Source organism: Aulonocara sp. 'chitande type north' Nkhata Bay, linkage group LG19, assembly GCF_057382095.1.
Source record: "Aulonocara sp. 'chitande type north' Nkhata Bay isolate Kocher_YH1m ecotype deep benthic linkage group LG19, A_spYH_male_GT1.1, whole genome shotgun sequence".
NCBI classification, from domain to species: Eukaryota; Metazoa; Chordata; class Actinopteri; order Cichliformes; family Cichlidae; genus Aulonocara; species Aulonocara sp. 'chitande type north' Nkhata Bay.
In genome coordinates this window covers 18,473,679-18,499,783 of record NC_141362.1, presented here as the reverse complement: position 1 = coordinate 18,499,783, position 26,105 = coordinate 18,473,679, and the positions used below count along the sequence as shown (strand labels likewise).

The window sequence follows — 26,105 nt, the reverse complement described above, 5'->3', positions numbered from 1 at the left end:
CACACAAGCTGAAACGTCAAGACTGGGCCAAGAAATATCTCAAGACTGGTTTTTCTAAGGTTTTATGGACTGATGAAATGAGAGTGAGTCTTGATGGGCCAGATGGATGGGCCCGTGGCTGGATTGGTAAAGGGCAGAGAGCTCCAGTCCGACTCAGACGCCAGCAAGGTGGAGGTGGAGTACTGGTTTGGGCTGGTATCATCAAAGATGAGCTTGTGGGGCCTTTTCGGGTTGAGGATGGAGTCAAGCTCAACTCCCAGTCCTACTGCCAGTTTCTGGAAGACACCTTCTTCAAGCAGTGGTACAGGAAGAAGCCTGCATCCTTCAAGAAAAACATGATTTTCATGCAGGACAATGCTCCATCACACGCGTCCAAGTACTCCACAGCGTGGCTGGCAAGAAAGGGTATAAAAGAAGAAAAACTAATGACATGGCCACCTTGTTCACCTGATCTGAACCCCATTGAGAACCTGTGGTCCATCATCAAATGTGAGATTTACAAGGAGGGAAAACAGTACACCTCTCTGAACAGTGTCTGGGAGGCTGTGGTTGCTGCTGCACGCAATGTTGATGGTGAACAGATCAAAACACTGACAGAATCCATGGATGGCAGGCTTTTGAGTGTCCTTGCAAAGAAAGGTGGCTATATTGGTCGCTGATTTGTTTTTGTTTTGTTTTTGAATGTCAGAAATGTATATTTGTGAATGTGGAGATGTTATATTGGTTTCACTGGTAAAAATAAATAATTGAAATGGGTATATATTTGTTTTTTGTTAAGTTGCCTAATAATTCTGCACAGTAATAGTCACCTGCACACACAGATATCCCCCTAAAATAGCTAAAACTAAAAACAAACTAAAAACTACTTCCAAAAACATTCAGCTTTGATATTAAGTTTTTTGGGTTCATTGAGAACATGGTTGTTGTTCAATAATAAAATTATTCCTCAAAAATACAACTTGCCTAATAATTCTGCACTCCCTGTTAGGGATGGGTATCGTTTAGATTTTATCTGATACCGGTGCCAAATCGGTACTTTTGAAACTGTGCCGGTGCTCAAACGGTGCTCAAACCGGTGCTTAAAGAATGGAGAACACAAAATTGGTCCAAAAACCTCTCATATTCAGCTGGTTTTTTGTAAAAAGATAACAATGTTAGCCTTTTCTGCAGCTATGGGGCATATATGGTATCACTCTTGGCTGGAAGCAGTGCTTAAACAATGTAAAAAACACAAACTTTGTCCAAAAACCTCTCATGTTTAGCTGTTTCCCTCTTTTTCTTTGGTCATTTTAGCCTTTTTGGCCAGGGTGAAGGGAGTATCTGCCATCAAACAAGAAGACAGCCGCATGTAGCTATGATGATGTTTGCTAGTTCACCTTACATGCATTAATGTAATAACGTGGTTAGCCTACTCAACGTAAATTACACACGAACAACATTAAGCTACTCACGCAGAGAAGAACGGCTGCTTCTCTGCGTAAAATGATTGGCTAGAAGTGTATCACAGCTCAGGAAAAAAAAGCACCGAAATAAAGCACCGAAATGTGCGCTGCTTTTCGGTCTGGTTACTACCGTTTATGTCAGAACCGGTGCCATCATGGCACCGGACACCGGTACCCATCCCTACTCCCTGTATATGTAATTTGAATTTTACTCAAAACTATTGCTCCGTGTTTATGAGGGCAAAGAATCATTTTCCTGAGTGAACGTGACTTTGTTAACCACATTCATGTGACCACTCAGACTGATTCCTGGTGTTAGAGAAAGAGGTGCCCGAGAAGAAAACGATATCCTTGAAATGCTGAACTTTGTGGTACTGCTTATACGTTGAAGTAGTCTGCCTTAATTTGGGCATTATCAGGATAATATTTTGTTCTACTAGTCATTAACCTCTGTTTCAGCAGACTCTTGTTGTCTTCAATGGTTAGGTGGTCTTCATGGTCTCTTATGAAGATCTCAAAGGCCTCTTGTTTTCCCATTGACAGCTTGGGGCCTGAAAGAGAGAGAATAAAAATCAGCACTGAGATGCACAGTGTGCTTTATTTTATGAATCAGAAACACTGTGTATATCAGCAGCTCCACGGTAAAAAACATCATCTAACTTGAGCACTCATGCCAGGTCCTGCTGTGCAAATAATAATGGATAATAATGGATTGTATTTATATAGCGCTTTTGAAGGCACCCAAAGCGCTTTACAATACCACTATTCATTCACTCTCTCATTCACACAAATGTGAACATGTTCCCACATTCACCGGTACTCTACTCCAGTCTGGGAGCCAGATGTGCGCTACAGAGCTCTACTGATATGGCTGATTATCGCGGCATTTGATGATTAGCGAGAACATAAACACAAATATAAACAGCAGTTCTGAACATGTCAAGATTACATAGCGGATATACCCCACCCCTCGCTGCTCAACCTCAGCAGTGCATCGCACATCAGGAAACATGATGTTGAACTTCCTGCTCACTGCTCAAGTTTTTATTAAAGCTGTACACATCTGCTTTAAATACTGCACTTCCACCAAGGGGATAAAACACAACACAGCAGAGAGCGTTGATTTGGTCTCCTTCTGAAAATGCGATTGAATTAGAAAGGCTGGATTGTAAATTTTATTCTCAGGAAGGTTCCTAAAGGAGTGAAATGACCCAGAAGCATCTGTGTGGTAACCATTATGCACCATCTCTGTGTCCAAATGCACCTGGAGTCTAACTACAAAGCTATGGTTAGACTAATATAAACACATTAGCAAAGGAAGGATGTTTATTTGTAGGTTAAATAGTTCTGAATAAAAGTTCTTGTTGAGATTCCTGATGGGCAGAGGCAATTGTCATCATATGGCAGAAAGAAGACACCAAAATCGGACCAAACTCGACCTAAGAAAATCCTTGAGAAGAGCCCATCCACAAGATAACGTTAATATGTCACTGCATGGTTTGGATTACTTGGGGAAAGGGGAAAGGATCAGTTGACAAAGAGCGAGCGAGTGAATTCGACAAAGTCGAAAGCTGACGGCAGCTCGCGGCCCTTGCTGTCGAGGTAGGGCTTCATGTGTGACAGACAGTAGTCTGCCTGCTCTTTAGTCAGGTTCTGGTAGAGCTCCTCTTTAGTGACGTTCACATCCTGACCTTAAATACTGACACTGCAATCTTAGTCAGTCAACTGTGATTTTTTTCTGTTGCCTCCTTAAATAACACAATGAGATCAGTACAGATTATATTGGTATTAGAGAAAAATCTTACAATTAGCGCACTGTTATTTTTCATGCTATTACATGATAATAAATCTGTTGTAAAAACTTTATTTCTCTTAGTTTAACACAAAAAGCTAAACTTGTATGTAGACATTAAATGACTGGGAGCTATTTATTATTTATAAGTGCTGCATGTATCATGGTGACTGGAATTCACTCTATTTTTTTTCTGTTTTATTAAGAAGGCGAAAAACAAGTTGTTGTTTTCCTCTCTGTTACCAACTGTTTTCCAACTGTTCCTTGGAAAATCCAAAATGCCACCATGATTTCCAATAATCCCTGCACCCCCCGTTAAATCTGTGGACTTATCCGTTCTAACCAAAGACATTCGTACACAGGACACTAACTCATGTGAGATTAATCGTGGGACAGTTAGGAATGCTGTTTCTTTATTTTTGGAAAGTCCTGATTAAAACCAACTTAGACGTGCGCTACAAGAGCCAAACTCTACAAATCAGCATGAGGGGATCTTGAGGGGAAATGCACTCCGGTCGACTCTTGTAAAAAAGCAGCATTCCAGGAATATCTAAGGGTGATATAACATCATATTATGTTGTGCTCACAGAATTTGTGGGGTAATGAGATCACACGGTCCTCAGGCCAACTTTCCTCATTTTTCTTTTCCGTGCTCCAAGTGCAGACAAACCACAGAGGTTTGAATGTGTTGTGACTGTTGTTGCTGCTTCAACAAATTTTAGAGGTGAAATGCCAGCAAAGAGAAGAAGCTAGGAGCTTTCACAATTGTTTTTGGGTGAATTTTATGTTCCTACTGCACTTTCTCACTCACTGAGGTGTCTCCATTTGGTCCAGATCACAGAAACGTGTGGACGGCCTGCTAGAATCATCAGCGTCTCATTACAAGCTAGCCGGATTTACGTTAAGATCTAACTCTCACTTAAGACTCGTCTCATTTCTGGTTAATTCAATTCTTTAACAGTCTGAGCCACAACAGGAACACCTTGTCTTTCTATCAGCGCTCTATGAAAAGAACAGGAAGGAGACACTGTACATCTGTACCTTCATAAGACTCTAAACACTCCTATTAGTCCTGTTTTCATTGTACAGCAAACGCAGCAGAAATCCAGCTCTATGACGTAATGTGCGCAGAGTGCTTCTACAGAGACAGTGGTAATCAGAAAACCCTTCCTAATGTCCAGGTTCTATTATGTGTTGGCTGAGCTAGGAGGCCAAGAACAGAAGGAAAAAACAGAGTCTGACAGTATGGCTTTCAATCATCACAAATGGTTTCCATGGAAAGTTCATCATCATTATATTTACAGTGCATCTTCAGGGGACAGTGATTTTTATCCAGCGACTGCAGCAGCAGGACCCAAAGATTAGACCTAATTGAAATGTACATAAACAGTCAGCGACCCTCTGAGCATGCGGACATGATAAGTGTAGCGCATTTGTTTTAAATTAAGACAGAATAAAGAACAATGATCTAATGTGCATATAGTTTGAGTCTCCAAGTGGGTCATGGAAACCAGCCGCTGCAGATGAGAAACATATGATATCTGCTCTATTGTTAAAGAACTGCGTCAACTGTGTGTCCCTCTGGTATTCTGCTCATTCTGTGTATTTCATAAAAAATGTATTTAGAGCACACATAAGAAGACACACAAGGACAGCTGTATTTTTCTTATCCTTTTTTCTCAATGCGTTACTTTTAAATCTATGGGTCTAAAAATTCAATAGTTAGGTACTGATTTACTACTGTGGCATATTAAATAAAGGTAACAACAGAAATAGTAAGGTTATTGCAAAGAGTGCTAAAGTGCTTTGCAAAGAATAAGAACATATATAATAAATAAATACAAAGGAAAAAAACAGATACTATAAATAAATAAAGCTATACAAAAAGTTAACTGTCAGCTAATAATAAAATTCAAAAATCCTAAAATATTCTAAAGATGGAAAATAAATAAATAAATAAATAAACAAACTGGGAAAAGGAGGTTTCTAAAAGATATATATTTAAAGGCACAGGCAAAAGTAGGAATAAATCCGACATTTTCTGATATGAAAATTGTAACTATTAGGAAGAAAACCTGTGAAATGAATAATAATAATAATGATAATAAAAAATACACAGATGAAGGGAGGCAACATTCTGAAAAACAAAAGGATGAGATATGTAAGATTAGACTTCAATTTACATGAAAAAATTGGACATTTAGAAAAATGAAAGCCAAAATAAATAAAGATAAAAAGCTGAAATTCTAATCCACCAGCCTCTGTAAAACTGCTGTTTTACTGCATGAAACTGCAGAAACAACAGATGTTGCACAAAGCTCGTCTAATTCAGTGTGTAATTATGTTCTGAATCCACCCATTTTATGACAGTGTCTCTTTAAAGCTTGAAATTAGAGTTAGAGCTACAGTTATCAGGATTCCCTTAGTGAATTTGACTGCAAAGTGTAATCTTTTTTTGTATATTTTTTTCTAGATAATCTACAAAATATTGTGCATTTTCCCTCAAAAATCTAATCTCAGAGTTTGAGAGTTTTTCTCAGAAATGGTCTCTTTTTAAACAGAGAATAAAGAATGGACCTCATAAATCTTTGTAGAAATGCAGCATGAACACCAAAGTCTAAAAAACCAAATAAATAAATATTGACCCCACCTGTGCTCCACATAAAAAGCATTACAACTGTAGGAAATGTCTTCTCTGATTCTCCTGTAAGTACTCAGTGTGGTCTTGTGCTTTCCAAAGTTACAGAGTCTCCCTGGACAGCATCAGGCTGAAAGAGTCAGGAATTTCTCATGAAGTGTGAGAAAATTGGTTGAACATTCCTGAGTGGACGTTTAACTACTGCAGGATCTGGAGATTTCTGGGGGTGTGCAACTTTCCCCACAACAGAGTGGACAGTACTAATACTGTTGGCAAAATTAAAAAATGTAGTCATTATATAGTCTGGTTTAAGAATGAAGTCATCTACAAACACCATCTCAGTCTGTGACTCCACAGCAATGCTAAATCAGTCTTGGTCAGCATGCCGTCCACCATTGTTATAATCCTCCAGCCTGGAAAAGGGCACACATTTTATTTTCTTGAGGCAAGAATGCTGCAGCCTCCTTATTTCTGATGTAAACCAGAAGTGCCTCTTTCTTCTACAAAGAGTACAAAATGCTACAAAGTTGCTTAGGTCGTCACCGATGATGACTCAGACGTATGTAGCACCATACCTCTGAGTCTTTATGTAGCACCAAATCACAACAACAGTTGCCTCAAGGCACTTTATATAGTAACGTAAAGACCCGACAATAATACAAAGAAAACAGAGAAAACCCCAACAATCACATGCCCCCCTATGAACAGGCGCTTTGATGACAGTGGGAAGGAAAAACCTTCCTTTAAACAGGAAGAAACCTCCTGCAAAACCAAGCTCAGGCAGGGGCGGCCATGGGCTGCGACCGATTGGGGATGAGTGGATGAAGACAAGACAAAGACATGCTGTGGCAAAGAGCCAGAAATTATTAAAAACTGCAACAACATAACTGCAAAAGGAACAAAAGAAAAAACAAGAGAGATTAATAATAACTAATAATTAAATGAAGAGTGGTGTATAAACACATAGTGACTGAAAAAGGTGACTGTAGAAAAAATACTCCATGCATTTACAAGGGGTCAACCACAGTGGTTAAATTTTCATATTTAACTTGCCACAGATTTTTACACCAGATGCCCTTACTGGCACAAGCATCCCTCCAACGTTGCTTTGTGGAGAAAAGAAGATACTTCGAGAAGGAAAGCCATTTCTGCAGCACTCCACCAATCAGGCTTGGATGGTAGAGTGGCCAGATGGAAGCCACCCCCCACTAAAACTTTGTCAAACTGTGACAACCGACATGTAGTTTGCCAAAAGGCACCCTAAAGACTCTCAGACCATAAGAAACCACATTGTCTGACCTTATGAAACAAAGACTGAACACTTGGGGCTGAATACAAAGCCTCATATCTGGAGGAAACCAGGCACCACTCATCACCTGGCCAATACTATCCCTACACTGAACATGGTGGTGGCACCATCAAGCTGTGGGGATGTTTTGTTTTTGTTTTTTTTTCGAGGGAAAGATGAATACAGCAATGTACAGACATCCCTAGCACACAGTCAAGATAACAAAGGAGTGACTTTGGGACCCGTCTGTGAATGTTCTTGAGTGGCTCAGCCAGAGACTAGACTGAACAGCTCTGGAGAGATCAGAAAATATCTGAGCACCGATGGAGCCTGAGAGTTCCCAAAAACAGGTGTGCCAAGCTTGAGGACTTGAGGTTGTAATTGTTGCCAAAACTGCTTGAACAAAGTGTTGAGCAAAGGCTGTGAATACTTATGCACAATAAGTATGCGAACCTCAAGAAAACACTTTGTCACTGTGGGTATTGTTTGCAGAATTCTGATGTGAAAATTTGAATAGAACTGATTTTGGAGGCTTTAACATGACAGCTGTGGATCAGCTGTAGTTGCAATGATCTATGTTCATTAAATTTATTTTCACAGCTGTTAATATACCTGGATGGACTGCCCAAGTAAAACTAAGAGGAACCAGAATCCATGGAAGTTCATGTCTCACAAGAGAGAAATAAATAAATAAAATGGCCCTTTGAGGCCGAATGAAAACAAATCTTCTGCTGTGACAGCCCATATAATAATGTTAACTGCATATCAGATAATCTAATACATATGGAACATCATTTATCAGTGATTTTAAAAACCCCTGTTCATGGTCTTTGTTACTTCTATAGTCCTTTATGGACAGACTTGAAGTGTGTATTTTGTTTTCAAACAGGCTCTTCTGGTCTTATTACTGCACTGGGCACCATGACACAAAAATGTCAGAGAGGATGAGAGAGCTGTGGTTAGCAGAGACAAGAGCGCAGGCTTGGTTTGATGAGTTTCTGGCTCATACCGAGCCTGATGGCTATGACCAAGCTTGTTACAAAGGCTCAAGTTCATCATCACTCGAGGCTCCACTTAACCAAAATTAAGCAGGAAAAGCCAAATAAATGCCGCCTTTGGCTGGAGAGCTCATCCAAAAGCTTAACTTGCTTAACCTCAGCATTCCCCTTACATTTAAACCAAGTTTATGTCTAAAGAAGTTCAGCTGCAGCTGAAGTTTCTACTTCTAAAGCTGCCACCTTTGGGTCATTGTTATCATGTATCTTTAAACTTTTAGTTCATAAAGGCTGTCAACCACGCTTAGGCTGCCAGTTAAGTAAAACAGTATGGTTCTTTATTATGTACACATTTGCCAAAACGAAAGAGTAAATATCCTCTGGCATATTTACTTATGTATTTATGCATACATTTTTGGATTTGAATTGAGAACTACAAACAAATTACGTATTTGGCATTCATAGACAGGATCTCAGGGCACACTCAGAGTAAGGAGGGTGTTGGTTTTAAGAATCTAATGCAGTCCTTTTGCCTTTCTGAATATGACTGTTAGAACGCACAGTTACAGTGGGGCAAAAAAGTATTTAGTCAGCCACCGATTGTGCAAGTTCCCCCACTTAAAATGATGACAGAGGTCAGTAATTTGCACCAGAGGTACACTTCAACTGTGAGAGACAGAATGTGAAAAAAAATCCATGAATTCACATGGTAGGATTTGTAAAGAATTTATTCGTAAATCAGGGTGGAAAATAAGTATTTGGTCACCTCAAACATGGAAAATCTCTGGCTCTCACAGACCTGTAACGTCTTCTGTAAGACGCTTTTCTGTCCCCCACTCGTTACCTGTATGAATGGCACCTGTTTGAACTCATCATCTGTATAAAAGACACCTGTCCACAGCCTCAAACAGTCAGACTCCAAACTCCGCCATGGCCAAGACCAAAGAGCTTTCGAAGGACACCAGGAAAAGTATTGTAGACCTGCACCAGACTGGGAAGAGTGAATCTACAATAGGCAAGCAGCTTGGTGTGAAAAAATCAACTGTGGGAGCAATCATCAGAAAATGGAAGACATACAACACCACTGATAATCTCCCACGATCTGGGGCTCCACGCAAGATCTCATCCCGTGGGGTCAAAATGATCATGAGAACGGTGAGCAAAGATCCCAGAACCACACGGGGGGACCTGGTGAATGACCTGCAGAGAGCTGGGACCAAAGTAACAAAGGTCACCATCAGTAACACACTACAACGGCAGGGAATCAAATCCCGCAGTGCCAGACGTGTTCCGCTGCTGAAGCCAGTGCATGTCCAGGCCCGTCTGAAGTTTGCCAGAGAGCACATGGATGATACAGCAGAGGATTGGGAGAATGTCATGTGGTCAGATGAAACCAAAGTAGAACTTTTTGGTATAAACTCAACTCGTCGTGTTTGGAGGACGAAGAATACTGAGTTGCATCCCAAGAACACCATACCTACTGTGAAGCATGGGGGTGGAAACATCATGCTATGGGGCTGTTTTTCTGCCAAGGGGACAGGACGACTGACCCGTGTTAAGGACAGAATGAATGGGGCCATGTATCGTGAGATTTTGAGCCAAAACCTCCTTCCATCAGTGAGAACTTTGAAGATGAAACGAGGCTGGGTCTTCCAACATGACAATGATCCAAAACACACCGCCCGGGCAACAAAGGAGTGGCTCCGTAAGAAGCATTTGAAAGTCCTGGAGTGGCCTAGCCAGTCTCCAGACCTCAACCCCATAGAAAATCTGTGGCGGGAGTTGAAAGTCCGTGTTGCTCGGCGACAGCCCCAAAACATCACTGCTCTCGAGAAGATCTGCATGGAGGAATGGGCCAAAATACCAGCTACTGTGTGTGCAAACCTGGTAAAGACCTATAGTAAACGTTTGACCTCTGTTATTGCCAACAAAGGTTATGTTACAAAGTATTGAGTTGTATTTTTGTTATTGACCAAATACTTATTTTCCACCCTGATTTACGAATAAATTCTTTACAAATCCTACCATGTGGATTCATGGATTTTTTTTTTTCACATTCTGTCTCTCACAGTTGAAGTGTACCTCTGGTGCAAATTACTGACCTCTGTCATCATTTTAGGTGGGGGAACTTGCACAATCGGTGGCTGACTAAATACTTTTTTGCCCCACTGTAAAGCTGACAATGAGGTGACAGAACATAGTTAGCACCATCAATGGGAGACCATGATTCTCATCCAAAAACAGGAATGGACAGCTGCCTCTGCACTAGAGGAGAGTTGTTGCCAAAGAACTTGAGTATCGTGAGATAATTACTGATACATACACGTTCATCTTATCAGGATATCTCCTAGTCGTCTAACTTTGGATGGTCAGTTGGGAGGAGACCCAGACTAAAGAGATTATACAAGATGTGATCAAAAAATTCTTGGATAGATCTATTTAAAAAAAAAATCTAGATTTCAAGATCATCTCTTTGTTCAATTCTGGACAGTATGGCTGCTCACTCTGCAAATGTTCACTCATACTTGTGCCTGTGCAGTGTGTGCTGGATCTCTTCTGGATCTACACAGAAGTATAGAAAGTTGTAGGGAGGCAAATTTGGCAAGTGGTTCAGGGGTGCCTGTGAAGATTGTGTTAGTGTAGTTAAAAAAAGCCTTTCTCAATGTGTTTTGTACAAGCATTTGATGGCAAGCACCACTCTTCGATGTCGGTTGACAACCTCACCCTGAAAGACAGTTTTATAGTGCACAACACGCATGCTTCTTTTCTCGCTGCTCAGCTGAGTCACTGGTTTCAGAATTGGAAACGGCTTGTTTGTAGCAAGAGCTCCTATCACCGTCATCCGTGGGTGTTGTTTGTTAATGTGCGTACCATGCTTGACTTTGAGAACCGTGGGCGCAGAATACAAATATTCAAATCGGGACTTCCTGGATGAGATCTGGGCAAGCAAGAGACAGCGATCTTGAAAAGGAGATTAAACATATTTTAATCAGGTAATCATGAAGCTCATCTGGCTTGGCAGCTTCTCGTGATACTGAGGATGAACTGGATGTAGAAAACTGCGAGCAGGACTTCTGGAATAACCCTTTTTGGCCTGCTTCACAAAGGCACAGACATTCTGTCTCTAAATTAAGTGGATGCTTTCTCAAAAGTTGTCAGTCTAGGTTTAGTGTCCTGGTCACATCTGCATAGCGTCTCTTGTATTTACATTGCAGAAGTCTTGGCTCACGGCCTCGGCTTCACGTTCCAGTCAGTATTACAGGTTTTAAACCCATTAGCTTTTCACCAGCAACAAATTACAGGTTTAAAATACCATACTGTCCTTTTAATACATATAATCCTACTCATGGCATTGTGTAGAAATAAAGAAAAGGGTTCTGGTATGTCAGACCCTTACCATGCAGTAAAATCCACAAATCAGGAATTTGTTATGGCCCAGAGACACACAAAAGGCACAGTGAAAATCTAAGACCACAAAAAACAGCCTACATTCCAACCGAGAGAGATCACCTGTCTGTAGGCTTAGCACCTAATTTTTCAAAGCTTAAAAAGAGCGAGTGTGACGCTTAATGGAGTCAACATCTGTGAAAATTTGATTTAATTCATACAGTGCTTTATTAGTCCATGTGGGACAGGACCTGTTCTGATTATTTTGGTAAGCGTGAACAGCATTAGTACTAGGTCAGCTCTATTTCTGAGGAATATTACCCAGCCAGTTTTCATTTCTTACTTTTAGTCTTGAGCACTGATAGCTCACATATATCAAATACCACACCAAATGCAAAAATGACATTGGTTTCACTCTCAACATGTGGACAAGTGGACACTTGTCTTTAGAAACACTGAAATGCTTTGGAAATGCATAATACTTTAACACACACACATGATTAAACTCTTTTCATGTATTAAATGCTTTTTAAAGATATTGTAACATAATGTAAAACAATGAAACTGTCTCTAACAGGCCTCTAACAGCCTGGACTAAAAACATTCCATTCTACAAACAGTTACATTACTAGTTAGTTGATGGATGTTTTTCCTTTTAATTTGGGTTTTTTTAAATAGTAGAAATACTATTAAAAAAAGACATTTTCTATTGAAAGTAGAAAAATCTAGAGAACATTAGACAAGAAAGGAATTACATCAGAGAATGTTTGCCTATGTTATTTTTTCCTTGAAAGTACAGACAGCTTTTATTGAGATAAGTCCCTCTTAAATACCACTAGTTGTACTACCTGTTCTTTTTTTTTTTTTTTGATAATTTGGCTCAATGAACTCCTTTTGAGTTGGTTGAACCAAGTTATATGGCCTCATTTTAAGGCCAGAAATTGCTATGTTTAGGAAAAAACATCTGAAAGAAGCTGGACCTGATTCACACTTTGACTCTATATCACAACATATCAGCAGTCTTTCAAACACGATTTTGCATATGTAACAAGTAACATGCCAAATCTTTCAATATTGCCTTTTAAGAAAAGGGGAACACCTTGAGGTTGACGTACCTCTTTTCATGTACTGTATAGCTCGTCCTCTGTGTTCTGCTGAGATGGTCTCCATACTTCCTTCTTGTGACAGCTCCACCGTGGACACACTCGATGTACTCTGACTCTGGCTGTTGGTGATGTTTGCAAGCTGAGCAGCAGCATCCTGGGCTCTTTTTTTCTCCTTCTTCAACATCTTAACTAGGATGCCTGTCGCAAGGAATTAAAAAATGCACTTGTCTTTGTTTTGGAGGTAAGATACTGCAAGAAAATCTCCCTCAATTCAATTGGACAGATCACAAATCAAAGAACTTATGTCAAGCATATATGAGGACAGTTAGGTAGCTGCTCTAGAGTTAATTTTTGACAAAATTGTTATAAAAGTATTCCCAAATGTTTCAATATTTGATAAAGGCTGTGCTATTTGATAAAGGCTGTGCTTCTGTAGAGATTTCCTAAATGACATCCGACCTTAGAGAAACGGGAAGGTGCAATGTCTGGCATGAGTCAGTGGAGAGGAGCCAAAAGCCTGCAGAGATGACACTGCCAAGAATTTCTTGGGAGTCTTTTCCCACTGATGTGGTTGTCTGCTCAAGAGTATAACTGAGAATAACTGAGTGACTGTACTGACTCTTCTTAGATCTTGTCCCAGGGCTGGTTCGAGCTGACTACTCTTAGGTCCAAAAGTATTTGGACAAGGCCTCTGGCCTATAATTTAGGAATTATAGCAGTTTTTATAATGCGTCCCTTTTAATGGGCTCAAAACTAACTGGACACATTAGTTTCATGGCCTGCTTTATTTTTGGCAATGCAAAGGTTAACAAAAAGAAAAGCTTATGTTAAACTAGGAATTAACTCTGAGGGGGAAACAGCACAACACAGAGCTAAGAAACACACTACCATGTGAGGTGAGGACATGACAAGGGACAAGGGAAGGCTGAGACAATAAATACACAGCAAGTAATTAGGAAGACTGAAAACACCAGGGAAGACAGCTGCAGCATATCAGGGGAAGTAAAATTCAATATGAAGCACACAAGATATAAGACTATCAGATTAAAACAGTAATTAGACGCACGCACACACACACGCACATACAGACTGAGACCCACACTAAGACGTGAATCTGACAAAAGATAAAAACAGAGATAAGATGGGAACACAATGAGAATACACAAGGGGAAACGGGAATGGAAAGACCTGAGAAGAGGAAGGCCAGTTTAGAGTTTAGCAGAAAACAAAGAAAAGAGTCTGCACAGTTTTACAAAAAAGGACAAATGAAACCAAGATTTACTTGTATAATGGGAAGAAAACAAGTATGGAGAAAGACAGAAAGAGCTCGCGATCTTAGGCATACTACATTATCAATCAAACATGGTGGAAGCAACATTACAGTATGGGCATGTATGACTGCCAGTGGAAATGGGCCACTGTTTATTGACGATGTGACTGCTGATTCAAGCAGCAACACGGACTCTTAAGCGCACAGGCCTATAGCCTTTGCTCAGATTCAACCAAATGCTGCCAAAACTGATTAGACAACGCTTTACAGTGCAAATAAATAATGACCCAAAGCATACTGCAAAAGCAACCAAAGAGTTTTCAATGCAAAGAAATTAGATATTATACACTGGCCAAGTCAGTCATCTGATTTCAACCATAAAGAGCATTTTTTTAAAAAAGTTATTTACTTTAATACTCAACGACTCACAAGAAGGAAACAATCAAAGGTTGCTACAGTGAAGGCCTGGCAGAACATTTCAAGGGGGAAGACAGTGCATGGGTTCTAGACTTCCTGCAGTCACTGACTACAAAAGAAAAGTGTAGAAAGTTATCCTTATAGTTAAAATTGTTTTAAAGGGATTTTATTTTATATTAGTAATATTTTCATTTCAACGTGTAACCATATTTTGATTTATTTATCCTGTGAATGGCCCTTCCCCTAATTTATTAGTCAGCATGAAATAAGAGTTGCCTACCCCTAATTTTGAGTCACACAACTAACAATGAGATCTGCAGACATCTCACTATAGTCAGACTATAACCGCGGGGGGATTTTTAAAGACAAAATCGGCATAACTTAACTTTTATTCCCTTCAGCCATGACAAAAGGGGATGTCAGTGGAAACAATAATATGAAGAAGTAGTCTCTAATTACAATTTCCATTGAAATAAAACATACAGTGTTCTCAAAACTGCCAAAATCTAAACCTAACACACTTCCAAATGACCTACTGTAGCCAACATTTACAGAAAAAGAGCCTGTTTCTGTGGGTCCTGTGTCATTGATTCAAACAAGTCATTACTTCAAACCGCTGTTCATCAGGTTTTTCCATTATTGGCATCTGATATCTTCATTTATGCACAAAACTACCACAGAAGTCTAGTGGAGATAAAAACTTCTATAGGAGCAAGAACGTGAGATCTGTGGGCTGTTTCGCATGCCATGTAGTGAAAATGCTGCGGTTAGATTCAGCTCATGATGTTCTTCTCCTCCTCGGCTTTTTAGTCATTCTCTAATATAATTTCCAACAAGCCAGACATTACAGGAAATACACAAAATGCCTTTAAAATTGCCACACATGGCAGATGTTTGATTTCATTCTCAATGGTGCCACAAACTACTCCAGTTTCAATGTACCACACAATGTATGCAATAAAAATTATAAGGAACAATTTGTTTCCCTACTCTTTACGTTTACGAATACAATGACAGTATTCAAGGAAAGGAAATTAGTGCAAGCAAGTGGAACTCGTATCTTTTGGCCAGCTTTGCCCCCAAACGGGTCAAATATTTCTGTTTCTTGCCAAAATGAAGTGTTAGTTTCTTTAAAGCTCGGTCATGACCATTCTGTAAAATATTTGGAGCCATGATATTTTCCTGACCAAGCAACCGAGTCCTCTCTGGGCTCAAAACCAACCAAGCTTTAATGGCCCTAGCCCAAAGATATTTTTCACATTTTCACCTAAGTAAAAGGAGACCCAAACAGCTCCAATTACAACATCTTGGATGAATTGAACAGCGTAAAACTAATCCAAGTACAATAAATGATCAAAAGCTGATGTTCTCCACCGAATGTGTAATAAGTGACACCCTATGGTACTGCTTTAACAAAGACAGGGCATCAGCACAGGCCTGTCAATTTTAAGTTGTTATCACAGATACAAAGTGAGAGACTATAGTTACTATCAGGAATGAAATTAATGCACAATACTAACATGAGAGGGTTTTTTTTGGTTGTTTCCACGTAGTAATACATGATGCTTTGAGGGCTTAGTATTTACACCAGTGAAGCCATGTTGCTTCTGGGTAGATAAGTCATGAGATCTCAACACGATACACCACCCAGGTCTAACTAATCTATGTTCAGTGGTAGCTGAGTATAGCTTTACACAAGTTTTGAACACCTTTGATATATATCATCACCCACCACAGTATTTGAGTCACAAATGAGACTGTCAGTGATGTTGTCGCTCATACAGCTCACAATTCATCACAGTTCACAGGTTATTTTTTACACTGCAGCCATGAAGTGCACAAAATTACAGGTGGGTCTAAGTATTTTTGAGCTGGATGCTGCAATTTGGGAGGTCAAGGACACAAAATTTCTTATTACCAAAGAAAAGGTGAGAGTTAATTGGCTAAAGCCACCCAATTGTCACTTTGATTATTGTAGAACATGTATTGGATAGGTCGTGTGGCTTAAATCCAGACTTTCTGATGTCAGTTTAGATGACCGACCACCGAGAAGCTGCTGTAGAGATGGAAAAACTGGCACAATGCATGACAGAGAAGTGTGTCAGCATGCATTGATATAAACTACAATATATACACTTTGAGTTTAACTAGCATAAACTTTGCTTAAAAAAAAGTGTATAAATAAATAAATTAATAACACTTTCCTGTTAGGAAAACTCGGGATATTCAAGCCCCACAGAAATCAGGTCAATATTTTCTCTATAGGATCATTAGCATGAAGTTTGAATTCTATTGTTTTATATCTCATAAATTCAGATTTCTCTGAAATTTGCCGATCCTTTTTAGTCATCGTTTTTAAGGTGCAATGTGACCACATGAGCTGTCCTCAGAAAACCTTGTCATTTTGACATCGGCTTGTTTTATTTGTCACCCTAACCACTGTGCTTTCTTCGTTTGTTTAAAATCTGCTATGTTTGTTGCTTCTCTGTCATCATGTTACTGGTGGATATCTATTCACTCTTGCAGAGTCAACTAAGCAAAACCAGGTGCCCTAACTCTTGCAGATAGGATGCCCCCCCTTTGTTTTACTGGGAACTTTCCCATAATAAACCCTGTGAGGACTCCTCAGTGTCGCTGTAGAGCCAAGGGCGTAGGACATTCATACAGACATGGGCAGCACAGTAATTAGCTAGCGGATACAGGTTTGAAATCTAGATAGTTATTAGTGATCTGTTTGGAAATAATGTCACTCTTACAGACTATAATGTTACAAAGTGCAGACAGACCACCCTGACTGAAGGATTGACAGTTTAGGCTACTGCAACCTTATATACAAACTTCACAATGAAAGAAGGCAACATGGTCAGGAGAGCATGTACATTAGTGACTGTAATATGCGCCTTTAGACACGTACAGGGGCACTTTTGGCAATTACACGTGCATCATGTGAAAACCAGTATGTGACAATTTGAGGGGGAAAAAATCAAAGAAGAAAGGAATTTACATTCCAAAAAACAGGTCCAAGAAATACTACGGTAAAATATCTGTATGATAATATTCGATTTGTTTAGGAGACCTGCGAATTTTCTGGCTAAATAATCAAGCAGACGTCTCAATTTTCCAGCTAATGTGCAGTGATCTAACGGCAAGCCACAGCAAAAGGGGCTGAGGGTGGAATAATCCCATAAAGCCATTAGAAATATCGTATTCACACACCAATACCATTATTATGATTAATAGTAATTATGATTAACAGCAGTCATTAGAATCTGTGTTTTTGTGGTGTGCTAGTGATGAATGTTAACCTACTTATATTTCACAGAAGTGCAGTAACCCAACCGTGCAATAACACAGACACATTTCCTATAAAGACCTTTTTCCTAATGAAGGCTTTACTATCAGCAGTAAGTGTGATTAAATGCTGAGGTGGGATGCAGAAAGACTAATTTAAATTGAAATCCACTCTGCTCAATTTATTTTCCACCCATTATCACCCAATTTAAAAAAGCCATTTCCTTAAACACTGTAACTCTTGTTTCAGCTAAGCGTGAACAGTGGAAGCTGTATATTAGAGGAATGAGATGCTGTACATCTGGATCTGAATCTCTGTGGTTTGAAATTGCACCAAATGTGCACGCAGTCCTATCAGGTCAATACAGCTCACCAGTCAAGGTGATTTTTGCCTCATTTCCCTACTGATGCATTAAATAAATATCATTACATGTAGCATCTTGACATATAACTGTCACTTCCAAAACAGATGAGTCTGGGCATGTGTGGGTGTGCTAACATGAGTTATCTCCTGAATGAGTTAGTAAAACTGTAAGGTAAAGAAGTAAGAAGCCAGCAAATGTTATGACTTAATATTGTTTTAGATGTTCAGCATCTTCTACCAGTTAGAAGGTTGACAGTTTGCTCCCTGGCTCCTCAAGTTTGCATGCCAAAGTATCCTTGGGCAAAATACTGAACCCACAGTTAATGCCAATGCATCCATCGGAGTGAGTGTGTGTCTGACTGTTAGACAAAGTATAGCAAAAAAGAGCTTGTATGAATCTGTGTTTGATTGGATGAATGAGGCTTATGGTGTTCGAGTATAAAAGTGCTATATAGGTACCAGTGCATTTACTGTATTTAATGAAGCCATGCAAACTTTTACCTTTCTAAGTTACAGGTCTTCAAAGTAATTAAAAATGGGTCAAAGTTTCAGTTTTTAAGTTGTTTTAATGGTACTTTTTCCAGCATTTTTGATTCTCATAATAGATGAAAGAGTTCAATTAAAAACTGAAACCAAATCAATTTTAGACATGCTCCAAGTCTCACAGCCTAAAGCCAAAATCTTGATTTTATTCAGCTTGATTTCTCCTATAACAACTTGGAACTTCAGTATCATGGGATACATCATAGCTTCAACATCAAAACTGCACCAATTTAATGTCCAAGACGCAGAGTAGCAGAAACAAGCAATGGTACCCTGGATGATTGTTCTCTTTCCTGATAATTCACAGGAGAGATCTTTGAAAAGTACATTTTGGGTAAAAACAGTCATTTCACCATATGGGATAGGTAGTTAGTCAAAATAAGTTAAAACACATAAGAGGTTTGATGTTTCATACCAAGGTCCCTAATTATTTTTCCTTTGTTTGTAAAACAATTTTTTAGTACAATCAGATTTTTATTGCTTCTTATTGACGCTCAGTCCAGGAACCTGGCAACTATTCTAATGACTAAGCTTGTGGATGCAAAAGCCAATTTTGCCAAGTTTTCTTGTGCAGCCAGAATATCAAAATAACGGAGAACAGAAATGTAGGCCAAGACGTTGTGTTCTGTGTGCCTCGCTGATTGTTAAAAAAAAAAAAAGTCAGACGGTAGCTGATGGTTTTGAAATTGCACTTCAGAACATTCAATCCCTTATTGCCTCTCCACACAGGCTTTGATCTATGTGCAACCAATGCCCAAACATGATGGATCAATAAAACACAGACTAGAAACAGAAAGAAAAAAGTCTTCCGGTATGAAATGTCAGATATTTCTTTATAGAGATTAACTGGAGCTGAAGTAAGCTAGCTGCAGCAAGCCAAAGGATACTAATCTCGTTATCACGTTGCCCGAGCATCTCTTTTAATTTGGCCACCTCTCCTGCACTTTGGTGGCTGTGTTGAATTTCTTCTTCCCTCCCTGTTGCTGCTGGTGTTGCTTTGTCATCACTGGATCTGTTTTTTCCTCCCTTTTTGTCCCAAATAATTACCTGTACACACACACACACACACACACACACACACACACACAGACACACACACACACACAAAGACAGTTACAATAAAGATTTCGTGATTTATTTATTTTTTACCACAGGTGCTCAGACAGGGTCTTTAAATCTGAAACATATTAGGGGGAAATGTAATTTTTGCAAATGCAGAAGGCACAAAAGAGGAGTGAAGCTTGACCCTGAACATTTTGCGCTAGGATGATGCTCCCCAGGCTTGTAAAATAACTTTTCAGTTTCATGTCATCACTGTGGCACAGAAACACAAAAGATAAACTGTTGAACAAAAGCCTGAAATGGTGACAATCAGCGCTGGGAACAAATGAAATGAAATGAAATTCAAACCGGACGAACTCTTACAGGTTCACTGGAGTGCGACTCGGGTGATGCTCAGAGGAATGTAAACTGAACGGGAGATAGAGTTTGCAGATCATAACAAACTGAAGGAGAGATAAACAGACATTCAAGTGGGGTCTGGAACAGCTTCTGGTGGCTGCTCAAACTTCAACCAAACCAAAGCCCAGGGACGACGTGAGTACTGCAGCATTTTCCCATTGCTCAGCAGCAGCAGCAGCAGCAGCAGCACGTCATTGCCTAAGACTTTCTCCATAAATGAGAACTTTTCTACAAACATTTTATGCACAACATGCAAGGGCAAACTGAGTAGATAGCCAAAGCAAAAAGAACTGTAAAAACACAAATTTTCTAACAACAACTCACCCAAGTGTTTAGTTCAGTCTGAGCACCAGCTGCCAGATATTAAATACAACAATACTTCTCTGCACAAGTCCAAACCATCTCCGCCTTGCCTCTCTAACTTTGTCTCCAAGTAACTCAACCTGTGCTGTCCCTTTGATATACTTATTTCAACAAACGTCTCAGGAACCCCTCCCTTTAAAGATACTTTCTGGGATTGAAGGATCAATCTAAAATCTTCACCACCTGGCAGCACCAACCACCTTCACTATTGTGTATGTTTTTGGTATTTCTTTTTAGCTACCGGCATTTCAGCAAAAGGCTTTTTTTGCCTGTTTTCACTGAAAATCAATGTTTCTAACGGTTGAATAAATGTTGTATTAACACAGTGTAGCATCTTGTAATACAAATTGGTATTGCACTTAAGTACAACCCAACCCTATTTAAACTTCAGTTGATATCGCTTCAACACCATATATAAATGTTTTGGACATAAGGTCATGACAGGTGTTCCTTCAAAAGTTTTAAATCATTTTTAAACACATGAATTTATACTTTTTAGAACATTTAAGTCACCTTTTTTAAAAGGTTTGAAAAGCAATCGGAGTTCACAGCCAGAGATATGTGACTCTGTAGGGTACAACATAACCAGTGCCAGGCTGATAGCCACCTTACTGACACAGCAGGAAGTCAACACTGATTGTAGATGAATGCCGACTATCAAGTATATTTAGCACATGTATGATTAAAAAGGCTTAAAGGAAGCAGCCCAGTGAGCATCTACAGGGAAAACCACCAGCAGTTAAAAGTACATTGTCATAGTTGGAGCTGCAGGTTCTCCTCTATGAAATACCACAAGCATCAAACAGATGGCAGTGCTACAGCAACGGCGAAAGAGATTATTTTTTCTAGAGTTGACAGCAACAGTGTCATTACTATAATCACAATCAAAACCTCCACAGGTAAAGAGCCCTTTATCAGATCACTTCAACTAACATGGCACTCTTCAAGCTTCATGTTCAACAAGCTTGAACATGAATAGATGCAATCTTTTCAGCTACTCCCACTATTTTAAAATAATGACAGACAATCTGAATTAAGAACAAGTTAAAACCAGAAGCTTTCTCTATGGAAACTACTTGTTTATTTGACACAATCTCTGACCAACAAGATTGCCTCTCTCTCTTTCTATCTGAGATACCTGTAGCATGCAGGATGTCCAGTATTTACTACATTTATTTTAAAGCTTACGTTAACAATTATTTTGCAGATTAAGACTGTAAATATAAAGGGCTACCGAAAACTCATTGTTACAGGTTAGTTCTTCTTTAATTAACCCCTTGTTTCACACCAAATGTTTGTAGGTAAGCGTAAATGCATGTGGGAACACATCCTCGACTGTATGCTTAAATGTATTGTATAGTTGTTATGTACGCTTCTCAAATGTATGGTTTTAATCCAAACTATAAAGCACTCTGTAACTGTGTGTTTTAAACAGTTTTGTTTAAAGTTATAATTATTATCCTTATCCTCATAAATTTCTATTGCAAATCTACTGCTAATATAAATTGAATACATTTTGCAGTATTATTATTGATTAACTTCCATAGAAAACAATGAAGATGACCTTTTTTACAGGACAGTAAATATACAAAAGTAGCCAGGATGTAATCTGCTCTTAATGTTATGTTGGTCACTGCTGTACGGTGGCCCTGAGAGGCCAAACGGACTGCAACTTAAGAAAACACCAGCAATAAGAAAAACGCTGTAAAAGAACACAAAACATAACAGAAATAGGAAAAACAAAAACAAAAATAGAACAAACAAAAACGGAAATAGGAAAAAACAGATTTTTCAAAAGCACAAGGGAAGTATTTCTGGAGAGAAAAACAGCGTTTTTCTTATTGCTGGTGCTTTCTTAAGTTGCAGTCCGTTTGGCCTCTCAGGGCCACCGTACTGCTGTGATATTTCCACTCTGTGACACAATACGTAGCCAAGAATTTAAAAAAACAAAACAAAACAAAAAAATAACGGTGTAAAACTGAGCATTTAGAGCAGTTACTATGTGAAACTTTGACCATGTTGGAAAAGAGCATCTACTATTGGAACAGGATTATCAAGGGAAATAAAGAAAAAGCCGAAGAGATCAACTTTAATATTTCATGTAAATATGTTTGATCTCAGTTAACTGTTTCCTTAACTGCTTATCTAATTCACTGTTGAAAGTAATCAAGACCTCCTGAAAAGTCTCCCAGGTTGTCACAGGGCCATCACTTTCATGTAGCTAGAAAATTTCATTAAACTGTGAAAAATACACAACACATCTTCAAATGGCAGTGCCGCTGCCTTCTAGTGACTCGGGTTAGGTGAGTGGGAAAGAAAATGGCATGGATGAGTTTTCAGATGGGTTGATTGCTACGATCAGGTGGAAATTCTTGGAAAGTTTTAACTTAAAGACGTGCATTAAGGGCGGCGTGTCAACATTACACCTAGGATCTAATTAAATGGCAAATAACTGCAAAACTCTGTCTTCAGACTTTAGCCAGGCTATGGGAAAATCAGCCTTCAGCCATCAAAATCAACAACTCTGAGTAAAATCTGACATCACTAAGAAGTAAAACATTTTCAGAGTGAGATTTAGCAGCCACACACAATACCAAAAAGATATTTCCCGTGACTGCGTACAATACAATACATACAATACATTCCTAGTTAATTATTTTAATGTTGGCTATTTCAGTGAAATTACAGTGATAAAATTCTGATTAGTAACCTTCCACAGAGCCTTTAATTGCTTGAAAGCAGGAAATTCATTTAAATAAGTTTCAACCATAACTCAGGGGGTGACAGCTGGGCGAGCAGTTCAGAAGATGTGGGTCACCTGGTCAAAGCTGAGGTGATGAATGGTGGGAAATAAAAATTTTGGTGGTTTCATTAATTCAGTAACTGAAATGTGTGATCAAATTAGTAAAATAATTGCATATTTTAACAAACATGACAAAAAATAAATGATTAAATTTATGATGAATTCACTGAAAATCTGTTGCTCAAATCAAAAGAACCTAATTTTAAAAAAGACATTAACACCAGATTATAGGGCTGGTCGATATAACGATATATATTGGATGACGATATAAAAACGTCTATTGTTTCATTTCACGCTATCATTTGTTTCGCGGTGTCGCAAAATAAACTGTTTACGGCAATATTTTTTCATCGTTTTGATGGTCACTGTAGTGGCTATATTCATTTCTTAAAGTTCTCTCTTTCTTTTATATTTAATATAACCACACTACAGACAGACAAGCGCCTGTTTTTATGTGTTGTCGTTAGCAACAACAACGGTAAAACCATTGCATGTCCCCTTGTTCATATTCCACATAAACCTTTCACAATAAAGCTCAAGATCCTGTTGAGACTTTTCAAAATAAACTGAATCGCGTGACAGAGTATGCAGAGTATTTATGGATGAGAAGCAAAATAAACCTTAGACTCAGACGTTAGAACAGGCTTTTCCCTGCAGCACGCTGTGTAATAAATACTCACAAAGAAAACGGCGGCCGTTACAACTTGTCTAAAAATGTATAGTTTCATGCATCGGTTAAAACACTCGACTCCAGCTACACGACGCACAGGTGGAAACACACAAATCGAGCTGCCCGAGATTCACAGAATTTACAGAAAATGTAAAATTTTTGTGATTTATATCGTTATCGGGACAATAGATGTCTTAAATCGAGATATGAGATTTCGGTCATATCGCACAGCCCTACCCAATTAATGAAAATTGAAAAAAACTGTGTCTAACTGTCCCGTTCACCAGCTGAGGCGACTTAGCAGGACTGTGCAGATTCTCAGTCCTCCAAGTAATGGTAGTCTCACAGTGATTTTACCGAATAATACGGGTAATGACCGATGCCTTGTTTCACACCTTGGGTCATGTGACAAGGCACATGATCAATAATGGGTCAACAACACTCTTAAGGGACAATCCCCACTAGAGTTTAAAACTCTCCACCATTTGGTTTTAAAACTGAAGAAGCCTCTTGGATGAGAGGTGAGTGTCTTCACAAAACTTAAGTCCAGTCACTTTCTTTCCAAGCTCCTTAGACTGTACACATAGGTTACTGTGAATACATTACCTTTAGCAGGGAGAAGCAGTGCTGGATCTTTCTCATGTCTGGTCCCAGTGACAGTGTCACATCTGGATCGGGATCATCCAGATAAGCCTTAACGAGCTCCTCCAATCTAAACACGTGCACATAAACACACAGAGACCATCTAAGCAGTGCCACACTCCCTCTTATATTCTTCCTCACTCAGCACTTAAACAGTTAAGATATACATTTGAGTAGTTTAAAATGTGGGTCTGGTCAAAGAAAACTATTTACTTAAACTTGTGTTTCAGCTCCACTGGGCCGGACTGTTGATAAACTATCATTAAACGATAGTCCAAACATTAGTTCTTCAAGATCTGGAAGCGGCCACAGGAAAAGAGCAGGAGGCAAGTGCCCAAACCCATCCAATGTAGACACGACAGTGTGTGGTTTTTATTTTTTGTTCAACACAAGAACATGCAAGGTTTACATGATGAAGGACTTAAAACAAACGCAGCGGTCCTGTTTCAGGGTCCTGCAAGACATCAGTGGTTTCATGAACCTTAAGAATGCCCTTGGATGCAATGTTCAATACTTTGCAAGAGGAAAGAAATACACACTGGAATCGGAAACTTTCCAAGAAGTGGCTCAACTGTGTGTGATGTGAGCCGTTATCAAGCAAGTGTAGCAAACTAACACTGCTTGTTAAAACATTTACTTTGACTTTAGCTTGTATAGAAGTGGACTGACACAGAAGTGTCTTTTGGAAACACAAAAGCCCAGCAGTCCCGAGGATGTGTGTGCGTTTGGAACTGTGACAGTAAATAACCCAGGATATGTGCAATCGATCAGCGCAGGAAATGAGTGGGGACATCAAATAGAGAGGAAACGACAACAAAAAAACTCCAGCAAATGTGGTCATAATAGATACTATTAAAGATTCCCAGTGTGAGTTTGGCACAAACAGAGGCAAATCAAGGATAATCACCTGGGTAGAGAGGAAATAATAAAACGGGTGAACTGTGGGGGCGAAGGCATGGGAAATGCATCAGCATTTGAGGAGCAATCTGCCAAATCCTCCATGAAACCTCTGGTCTGAACCCTGGCCCTGCCCGACTGCCTGGGTCAGTCTGCCACTTGAGTACAGCAGCAGAAATAAAGCAGCGCTGGGAAACGCCATGAGATCTGGTTAAGCCGCACTGAGCAAGATTTCAATTCAGCACCAATGTGAAGCCAGCACCATAAGTTATATACGCACATTAGGCAGTCCCCAAATACTTATAAATCACCAGACATTTTTCCTTAAGAATCTGTGGGTTTGAGCTTTGCAAATACAAATTACAGTTCATAAAGTATACTCTGCACTTTTCTGTGTGTCTGAGGATCAACACAGCACTCTCTAGGCCTGAAAATGAAGGAAACGCTTCAGTGAAATGCAAAACGACTATCCCAACAGACCTCAATGTTAAATATTCAGCTTTACATCAGAAATAGACATGTTCACAGTTAACTACAGAAAATAGTTTGGTCTCCACTCCAATGATCAAATTAATAATTATAATAATAATTTGATTATAATATTAGGGGCTGATGAAACAATGAAATTGTTTGTTACTTAGTATTAATTAGCAGGTACCTGTACTTCTGTGTAGCACCTATACATACATGCCAACCCACCTGATTTTTCCGTGAGAATCCCGAATTTCAGTGCCCC

The 26,105-nt window shown here is 39.3% G+C and overlaps 1 protein-coding gene across 8 annotated transcripts in view; it reads right to left on the bottom strand.

The window, feature by feature from the left end:
- The window catches only part of kif6 (kinesin family member 6), a 74,182-nt gene that overhangs the window by 17,430 nt on the left and 30,647 nt on the right, over positions 1-26,105 (bottom strand). For 7 of the 8 annotated variants that reach the window (XR_015126327.1, XM_086273984.1, XM_086273987.1 and 4 more), the window contains 4 exons: positions 24,437-24,542; positions 19,421-19,580; positions 12,658-12,846; positions 1,891-1,993 (listed from right to left, as the gene is read on the bottom strand). Coding sequence is in view for 7 of the 8 variants with exons in the window: in XM_086273984.1 (XP_086130110.1) it covers positions 1,891-1,993; positions 12,658-12,846; positions 19,421-19,580; positions 24,437-24,542 (558 nt within the window). In the remaining variant the exon portion in view is untranslated. The remainder of the gene's footprint in view (positions 1-1,890; positions 1,994-12,657; positions 12,847-19,420; positions 19,581-24,436; positions 24,543-26,105) is intronic. The other variant, XM_086273983.1, reaches the window with a different exon arrangement.